This window comes from Helianthus annuus, chromosome 8, assembly GCF_002127325.2.
Source record: "Helianthus annuus cultivar XRQ/B chromosome 8, HanXRQr2.0-SUNRISE, whole genome shotgun sequence".
In the NCBI taxonomy this organism is placed as follows: Eukaryota; Viridiplantae; Streptophyta; class Magnoliopsida; order Asterales; family Asteraceae; genus Helianthus; species Helianthus annuus.
This window is the reverse complement of record NC_035440.2, coordinates 36,829,697-36,839,489: the sequence shown is the minus strand read 5'-3', so window position 1 is coordinate 36,839,489 and position 9,793 is coordinate 36,829,697. Positions and strand designations below refer to the sequence as shown.

At 33.5% G+C, this 9,793-nt stretch overlaps 2 protein-coding genes across 2 annotated transcripts; one reads left to right on the top strand and one right to left on the bottom strand.

The window, feature by feature from the left end:
* Positions 1 to 4,144: 4,144 nt before the first annotated feature.
* On the top strand, positions 4,145 to 8,149 carry LOC110872707 (anthranilate synthase alpha subunit 1, chloroplastic). The gene is made up of 11 exons (XM_022121569.2): positions 4,145 to 4,336; positions 4,617 to 4,801; positions 4,879 to 5,068; positions 5,721 to 5,872; positions 5,966 to 6,081; positions 6,161 to 6,407; positions 6,500 to 6,556; positions 6,647 to 6,799; positions 6,903 to 6,983; positions 7,386 to 7,472; positions 7,678 to 8,149. The coding sequence occupies exons 1-11, from the start codon at positions 4,183 to 4,185 to the stop codon at positions 7,996 to 7,998; spliced, it is 1,743 nt and encodes a 580-aa protein (XP_021977261.1). The 5' UTR covers positions 4,145 to 4,182; the 3' UTR covers positions 7,999 to 8,149.
* A 352-nt stretch (positions 8,150 to 8,501) lies between these two features.
* On the bottom strand, positions 8,502 to 9,182 carry LOC110872708 (pleckstrin homology domain-containing protein 1). The gene has a single exon (XM_022121570.2). It carries the CDS (start codon positions 9,073 to 9,075, stop codon positions 8,641 to 8,643), a length of 435 nt encoding a protein of 144 aa, XP_021977262.1. The 5' UTR covers positions 9,076 to 9,182; the 3' UTR covers positions 8,502 to 8,640.
* Positions 9,183 to 9,793: the final 611 nt, after the last annotated feature.

The window sequence follows — 9,793 nt, the reverse complement described above, 5'->3', positions numbered from 1 at the left end:
GTTTTTTTATTTTGCATAAATTTAATTTTATATAATAAATAATAAAAAAGATATATCTTTAAAAAAACTCATATATTGCACGTGTTTAATAAAATATAATGTCATATGTTAATATATACAGTCGTCAAGATTTATCTTTTAAAAATGAACTTTAATGTACTATTTACTTATCATAATATTTTACTTTGTTAAATATGTATTCTTAACTAATTTTTTGTTTAAAATTATTATTATTATTTAATATGATCATAATAAAAATAAACGTTTATATTGGTATCTAACTTTTTTAAAATTATTATTATTATTATTATTATTATTATTATTATATATGATCATAATAAAAACAAATGTTTATCCTTATCTAAATATTTATTCTTATCTAATATTTTTGTTTAAAATTATTATTATTATTTAATATGAGAGATAAATAGGAAAATAAGGTGAGAAAGTACCAGAAAGTGACACGTGTACAAAAAAAAGATTTTTATTTATTAGTATAAGAAGATTTATTTTTTTAGTTGAATTATTTATTTTATTAATTTAAATTTCAATTATGTTTATTTGGCATTTAATTGTTTAATTTATTTAATGTTAAAAAAAGTTACAAGGTACTTTAAGGTATGTGTGACCAGTGTTTTATGATTTTAAGATACTTTAAGGTAGATTTGATCTCACAGTGCAAGATTAGCTAGCCTTAGGCTACTTTAGGTTAGTGTCCCTTCCCTCTAATTATAAGAGAGAAAAATACAATAGAATATGTTAGAATGTTAAAAACTATGCTATTAATTAATCCAGATGGGTATAAATTAAATATGTGTGATTTTGGTTTTCTAACCAATTTAAATAAATTAATTAATACATGTAACTTTATTTGTTTAACTAATTTAAACAAATTAATTAATACATGTAACACTTCTATATTAAAAAAATTATGCACGAATTGATTTGGATATATCTTTTTGTTTAAACAAAACAATGTAAAGTTATTATTAATCTTAAAATTCTTTTTAAAAGATTAATATTCTTGTTGTAAATGATGATTATGTTCTCGGTATTGATATCTTTAATATTTTCTTTATTGAATATCATAGTTAATAGAAGAGATAAGTTAAAAATTTATTAATTAATATTATTATTATTTAATAAGAGAGAAAAAAATAGAAAATAATTACAGGGGCATGAGAAAGTGACATGTGTCCCAAAAAGATTTTCATTTATTAGTATAGAAAGATTGGTAAACTTACATAAATTATTAATTTGTATTATTCTTCTTTAATAACTAACTAAATTAAATTTGTAACTATTTTTCAAAATATATACTTTTTCCAAATTAAAAAAAAACTTAATTTAAAGTGTAGAATAAATTACTAATTGTGTAGGATAAATTACGAGCTGTGTAGGATATATTTCGAGGTGCGTAAGATAAATTTCGACTGTGTAGGATAAAATTCTATAATGTGTAGTGTATATGTAGGAAAATTTTGATATGTGTAGGTTTTGTAGATTATATGTAGGATAATTAATGATTAGTTGACTAATTAATTAAAAAGAAAAAAATTAATAATATGAGTTATAAATGAAATAATATTTTACTAATATGTTTTTTCTTTTTTTTCTTCTCCCATTAAATTTCTTTTCAAATAAATTTTCCTATACCACCTTATTGATATCTTAATAGACAAAGTACGATTTATGGGTGTGATGAGAAAGGGGCTTTTAGGTAATTATAAGTTCATGTTTTTTGGTTTGTGATTTAATGATTTGTCCCGCCGACGCAACGCACATCAGGCAAGCTTCATTACATATTACATATTTTCAATTTTCAATAAATACAATCACAAGTTGATGATGTCATTTTCAATAGTAAAATCAAATGGTTGGCCAAAAGTGGCGGCAGCTTTATGTTTTTTTTTTTTTTTCTCTTTTGCATAAAATATTTATTTATAGGTCCTGTCAAATTACGATTTTATCCCCTGTTTAAATTTATGATCTTGTCCCCAGTTAGAAATTAAATTTACGATTTTAACAGCTAAAAATTACGATTTTGCCTTCAGTAAAATATTACGACTTTGCCCCCGATTCAAAATAAAAAAATGGTTTTACACTCAGTTCAAAATATTATTTTACCTCCACTTTAAAATTACGATTTTACCCAGGCTAAAATTGCAATGTTGCCATAGTTTTTTTGGGCAAAACTATGGTAGTGTTTTATTTTAGTTGGTTTACTCAATTTAGTTTTTATTCGTGCCAAACAGCTGCCTATTACTCACTAACTGGTCCTGACAAATTATTGTTTTGCCCCCAACTCTAAATTACACGCTTGCCATCATTTTAGTTATTTTTTTTTATCATAACTATGATAGTGTTTTTCTTTATTTGGTTAACTCGATGCATCTTTTTTTTTATCGTGTTATAAGTAGCATGTATAACTAACCAAAATAAATGTGTACATGTCATTAAACTAATAAACTTTTTGTTTAGCGCCACGCAACGCGGGCAGGGCGTAACTCTAGACGACAATAGTTCTGCCACCCAATTGATGGAAAATGGGTGGCTGCCCTATTATTTTTTTAATGTTAGTATAATATAATATAATTATAATTGCCCCCTTTTAAAAATTAAGATTTCATCTACAGTTTAAAATTACGTTTTTGCCCTCAGGTTAAAATACTTTGATGTTTTTGTCCCTAGCTAAAAAATACGATTTTGCCCTTAGTTCAAAACAACGATTTTGCCCCATTTCAAAACACAATTCTGGTTTTGCCCCAGCTAAAAATTACGAATTTTCCCTCTTTTAAAAACTTATGATTTTGCCCCGAGTTAAAATTTGTATTCTTCCCATCGTTTTAATTTTTTCTTTTCAAAACTATAGGTTTTTTTATTTTACTTGGTTGACTCAATTTAACTTTTTTGTCATGCAGATGTCTGACACTCGCTCATTGTTTATGACAGTTTACTCGCTCATTGTTTATGACAGTTTACTATTTTGCCCCCAACTCAGGCTTGCCATCTTTTTTTTAGCAAAACTATGGCAGTCTTTTGGTTTAATTGGTTGAGTCAATGTAATTTTTTTGAGATCGTCTTATGAGTAGTATGCACAGATAACTAAAATACATACGTACATATTATTAAACTAAGAAATATTCGGCTTAGCGCCCCGCAACGCGGGCAGGGCATCCAACTAGTTACATAACATATATTAAAATACGGATTAGGATCAAATACAAAGGATCCTAATTGTAAGAAGTGTAAGAAGGATTTATAGAGTGACAAGTGTCCAATAACCTAAAAAAACCCACTACACAAAAAAAACCCAAAAAAAAAAAAAAAAAAAAAAAACATCCACCACCACCAATAAGTGAGTGGGCCAATGTTTAAACCTTCACTCGGTCACTCCTATAAGTTTTATTTTTTTTCATTAGCCACCCCCTCTACACACATAAAGCTCTTCTCTTTTATTTATGCCAATGCTCGTGCTACGGGCGGTAAACATAATATTTCTTAGTTTAATAACATACAAGTCTATGTTTCGGTTACTTGTACATACTACTCATAACACGGTCTCAATAAAAGTTACATCGATACATAGATAAAAATACGCGTGTCAAATTTCTTTTTGTTTTAATAAAGTTTAGAAATTATAAAATAACTTTATTAAAGTCCAAGAGTAGTAGCGGTGCCCACCAATAGCTAACGGTCACTATTCCCTCGGGTTGATTCATTATGGCAGCAAAGAGAAAAGGCTAAAATATGAAATACTAAAAGGAATAAAAGTAGAGAGACTAAACATGTACACTACCAAAGTTAAAACAGAGAGATTAAACACACATATAAACAAAGTTAACAAATAAAAAGCTTTTCTTTAAACTGAGGGGCTAAACAAATTGGTTTTTGATTTAATTAATTAGGTTTATATGTGGAAAACCACCTAGAATGAGAGATGAACTAAAGTAGGTTTATATGTGTAATTCGGTTTAAACTGAATTGGAAACCTCAGACAGTCAAACCAAATATTTTATTCGGTTCGGTTTTTTTTTTATTTAATTAATTAATTAGTCTGAAACCAAATAAAAAACATGTCTGCATGTCCCAAGTCCCAAACATGCTTTTATATTCTGGTGCCTATATAATAAACGCACATTTACACATATATGGTATCTCAACCTTCTACTCAGCTGATCAATGATGCAATCCCTAGCTACTAATCTCCGCTCATCACCGTCGTTTCACCACCGTTTTTCACCGTCGTCAAACAGTCGAAGCAGAAACAGTCATGCTTCGCTTTCGTTCCGCATTCTCAGACCACTTCAATGTGTTCTTCAGTCTCCATCTATAGGTAATAATATCCATGCATGAGGATTCTATTATAGCCCAAATATGAGAACTCAACTCAAAACAAGTCTGGTGGGCGAGACAGCTCATTTGGTCTATAAACCCCGTATCCGTTGTCCATACTTTGTATCTAATATCATGTATGTATAGCTCATATTTAGTCAGTCAGGCTATGTGTTGTATGTATCTTGTAATTAAGTTTTCATGAGATTTGATAAAGATTTTACATGAACAAACAGATTCTGAGATTTTGTTTTGAATTTGCTAAATTGATTCACTTTTAGGTGCTGAGGAAGCGAATTTCGTTGAAGCTTCAAGGAAAGGGAATCTGGTGCCACTTCACAGATGCATATTTGCAGATCACTTAACGCCAGTGCTCGCTTACCGCTGCCTGGTTAATGAAGACGATCGAGAGGTTCCTAGCTTTCTGTTTGAGTCAGTGGAGCCCGGTTTCCGAACTTCACAAGTTGTAAGTTGAAAGATAATCCAAAGTTTTGACTTTTGACTGAATGATTTTATCTTATGAATGTTGATGTTAATTTGCAGGGTAGATACAGTGTGGTTGGATCTGATCCAACAATTGAAGTTATTGCTAAGGAAAACAGTGTCACCATTAAGGATCATGGGAAAGGAAGCTTGATTCAGAAAGTCGTTGATGATCCGTTGGAAATTCCGAAAAGTCTATCTGATGGGTGGAAACCTCAGCTTCTTGATGGTCTTCCTGACGCTTTTTGCGGTATGGTCCAGATTTAATGTGAAATAAATGTTTGTCTGCTGCAACGCTTATTCATTCGTTCTTTCGGTATCTGATTATTATGCTTCAACACTTTTAGAAATTATTGCCCACAAAGTTTAACTTACAAGATAAACATCAGCTATATGCAGTACCAGATAATTTACTATAGTTACTATGAATGTTGGTCATAAATATTGGTCATAAATGTTGCTGCTTATGTAGGGGTGAAGGGTGGGTATGATTTAATCCTCATGTGGCAGGGTAGTTGAAAGAAATATATGCTTGATGTTTGATGTACTTCATAGTTTTTAGATACAAACATTATGTCGAATTACATTATCGGTTGGTGAAACATTAACTACTACACAAGTTAACTTCCTTATTTGACCGGATGGTCATTGACCGATTTATGTATCAACGCCTTTAATTTACCATGATCACAACAAATATGCCCCTTTAGAACCAAGGGAGGTATTGATGTTGACTTCAAATTAGTACACACTCTCCACTATTGAGCGAAAAGTTCGGGGGTCGGCCGCCCCCTCCCGCCCTGCTTAAGCTGCGCCTTGAGCAAAAACGAAAGTGTAGACGATCTTTTTTTTAACCATGATATGGGTATGTCTATCAATTTAAACGTTTCAATTACGGATAGGTGGGTGGGTTGGTTACTTCTCATACGACACAGTTCGCTATGTAGAGAAGAAAAAACTGTTGTTTATAGATGCACCACAAGATGACAGAAATCTACCAGACATTCATCTTGGATTATATGAAGATGTAATCGTGTTTGATCACGTGCAAAAGGTACTCGATAAGTCGATAGCATGATAGCATACCCTTTTCAATTCCGTGAATCTTTATCATAATGTTCTTTTCGGTAAATAACTTTGTTTTCAGAAAGCATATATAATTCACTGGGTAAGGCTTGATCAGTATTCATCTACCGAAGAAGCTTATAGAGATGGAATTAAACGGTTGAAACAATTAGTGTCTAAACTACATTATGTTGACCCGTAAGTGACTTTTCTTTTTTATGGATGGTTTTAATTGAATTTTTATCGTTAGTTATCTTATTTAGTTCTCGTTCATTAGCCCGAAGTTACTTCCGGGCTCTGTGCAGTTAAGCACGCAACAATTCGGAAATCCTTTGACCCAGTCAAACATGACCCGAGAAGATTACAAGGCAGCGGTATTGCAAGCAAAAGAACACATTCTTGCTGGTGATATATTCCAGATTGTTTTAAGTCAACGCTTTGAACGCCGAACGTATGCAGATCCTTTCGAGATTTATAGAGCATTAAGAGTTGTGAATCCAAGTCCGTACATGACTTATTTACAGGTGCAATGTTTATAAAATATTATTTTTTGTTTGTTTATTTATTCTCGTATTCATTCTATCACTAAAATCCTTGTGACGTTTCACATTGTCAGGCTCGAGGGTGTATCTTGGTTGGTTCAAGCCCGGAAATTCTCACTCGTGTGAAATCTGTAATTTTACTTAAGCTTTAGCTGTTTATATGTATTCCTGTTATTGTAATAAGATGCAAAAATTTATTGTTATTGTATTTATTATGACAGAATACGGTTGTTAATCGGCCTTTAGCTGGGACTATAAGAAGAGGAAAGACTCCGGATGAGGATGAACAGTTAGAGAAGAAACTATTAACTGATGAAAAGCAACGCGCGGAACACATCATGCTGGTTGACTTGGGGAGGAATGATGTTGGAAAGGTTATTTTGACTTTTTTAGTTCAAATCAATGATTTCGTGGTTCAGACTGATTCATAATGTTGACTTTCTCAATGCTCGTTGCTGACTTACGACTCATATGTAGGTCGCGAAACCTGGTTCGGTTAAGGTAGAAAAGCTTATGACCGTTGAACGATACTCCCATGTGATGCACATCAGTTCCACAGTAAGACACCGTTGTCTGCCTTTTCCGTTATATTTAGAGTGTGGCCATTTCATCTAAGTTATTTATAGATGGGTCGAAGCGGGTTTTGCTTAATCTCAAATGGGTCGGCTCAAATAATTAACTAAACGGATCGTATGGGTCAAAGGTCTCTTAACACACAAAACTAATTAAGTCGTTTAATTCAACGATTTAGGGTGTTGTTATAATAATATCGATTTATGTAATATATAAATTAAGAATTATTATTTATATATAAATAAAGGACAAAAAAGTGTTTGTGGGACAACCCGACCTTATTTTGACCTTGTACTAAAAATGACCCGTTAACGAAAATGCCTGCCAAAGTTGAAAACTTGCCACTTCTATTTAGATTACTTTAAAACTTCCTTTTGGTTCTTAAAGGTAACCGGGGAGTTGCTCGATGATCTGACTTGCTGGGACGCCCTTCGTGCTGCACTTCCTGTTGGGACAGTTAGTGGTGCTCCAAAGGTTTGTTCTTCACCCTAATTATTTTTTGTTAAACAAATGATTTACAAAGTTTTATGCATTAAAATTACGGTTTGACGACCCTCAGATTTTGTCATTGTTTAACATGTTTGACAGGTTACGGATAAAACGCACTAGTTGACGGGTCATAACCGTCCCTCTATTAGTTTCACTTCTAGTTTCTTTAAAATTATTTGTTCTAATACAGGTGAAGGCAATGGAACTAATCGATAAACTGGAAGTTACAAGACGCGGGCCCTATAGTGGTGGGTTCGGGTCGATTTCATTTACCGGAGAAATGGACATGGCCCTTTCTCTAAGGACGATGGTGTTCACAACCAACGCCCAGTTTGACACAATGTACTTTCACAAAGAACACACCAAGAGAAAGCAATGGGTGGCTTACCTTCAAGCTGGTGCCGGTATTGTAGCCGATAGTGTTCCAGACGATGAGCAACAGGAGTGTGAAAACAAAGTAGCTGGCTTGGCTCGAGCCATTGATCTGGCTGAGTCAGCCTTTTGCAAATGAGTCAGCATTGCTTTTAATAAGCCAGAATTATGTACAGTTAATGTAGAATCAAAGGGGTGGCTCGCAAGCTTTATGTACAGTTGCATTTGTGTAAGGGTTTTACCAACCGGTTCGGCTGGTTTGATATAAAAACTCTAGACCAAACCGCTAACTTCAGTTTCAAAACACAGAAAACTAAACTCGCCTAGTTGGTCAACATATGTAGTTATGCATAATTCAAAACAAAATAAAAATTAAATAATAAAAGGTGAATGGATTCAGTTGAAAACCGAAAACCGAATCAAATTCTAATTCGGTTTCAACCTGGCTGAATTCGGTCCAGTTCGTTTCCACTCAAAAAGACTGTCAAAACGAACAACCCGAACCGATTAACAATACAAACCAAACCGGTCAGGTTAGTTGACCACAGACCAGCCAGAACGGTTCGGTTTTGAAAGGGATTCATCTTAAACTAAGAAAAAGAAACCTAATTTCTAACCCTACCAACAAATTCAAACCTCAAATAATCCAACAAAACACTCAAAATCATCACAATTATAATCACCAAACCACATGAACAACAATTTGATTCATAATTAAACAAAACAAGCATCACACAGTACCTAATTTTACACACAAAAAAAAAAACAGAAATCAACAAATTTATTTATTATTATCATAATCAACGATCTCATTAACAGTAACAGACCTCGAGTGCTGAACGATTGACCGTCCGATTGAATTAATCCAATCCTCCTTCTCCTTCTCAGAATCGGCAATAAAATACATAGTATCAGATCGAGTAGACAACTCAAACGCAAACTCTTTATTGATAACATCTTCAGCCCCTTTGACAGTTAGACAGGTAGCCACTGGAACAACGCCACGTGGCTTGGATCCGCGGGTGACAATAGACTCCTTGAACCAGAAGAGTTTGCCCTGTTTGAGAACGAACCAGCGGCGACGCCAAGTTTTGATGTACTCGCCTTGTTTGGTGAGCCAGCCGGTGCGCTCTGGGTTGGACCAGTACTCGATGTTGTCGTAGTCGTCTGGGTTGGGTGGTGTGTCGCCCATCACGGCTCGCCATAGGCTCGCCATGGAGAGATGGTGGTGGAACAAAGGTGTGGTGTTTGGGCGGAGATATTATTGTGTTTATCACACGATTTGTAGAGTGGTAACCACCCTGTCTTTTGGTTTGGGTTTGTCATGTTTTGTCACACGAAATATTTATATATATATATTTCTTTTTACGTTACGGCAGCAACATCTTAGTTGTTTATAGCTGGAAGCCTGGACGCACGTTATGTGATGCGTTGACCAGCAATGTTTTAAATACCGGTATGAACCGGCCAGTTATACTGGTTAAACCGGATATCAGACACGAGTCCGGTACGATAAAGGATGGTAAAACCCGAATACGGTATGTCTTATGTACCGGCGGTAAATCCGGTTCTACCGGTTCAAACCGTTGAACCGGTTTGCATTATCTTAAGATTTGATTTCTTAATTTCAATAAAAACGATATTAAGGTAATATTGGTCTTCCATATTTCCGGTAATTAACCTAGTGTCTTCTATTTCAATATTTCATCGTTCTTGAAACTGTTACCTGCCTCGTACAATGCAATATTGTTTATAAATAATAAAAATATTCTTAAAATGCTTAATAGTTTACGATAAAATTGTTGTTTTAAGATAAAACTATGATGAGTTACATAAATCCTAGTTGAGATTTGATAGTTTTTTGAGATGAATTTGTATTTCATGGAATTTGTAGGGTTAACTAGTAACCCGGTTCGACCGCCCAATACAACCGA

What these genes read in the sequence shown, in the direction of transcription:
- LOC110872707 (XM_022121569.2), top strand. Translation starts at nt 4,183, where the DNA reads ATGATGCAATCCCTAGCTACTAATCTCCGCTCATCACCGTCGTTTCAC. An exon ending in TCTTCAGTCTCCATCTATAG is followed by an intron (nt 4,337 to 4,616) that starts GTAATAATATCC and finishes ATTCACTTTTAG; the next exon opens with GTGCTGAGGAAGCGAATTTC. An exon ending in CAGTTAGTGGTGCTCCAAAG is followed by an intron (nt 7,473 to 7,677) that starts GTTTGTTCTTCA and finishes GTTCTAATACAG; the next exon opens with GTGAAGGCAATGGAACTAAT.
- LOC110872708 (XM_022121570.2), bottom strand. Translation starts at nt 9,075, where the DNA reads ATGGCGAGCCTATGGCGAGCCGTGATGGGCGACACACCACCCAACCCA.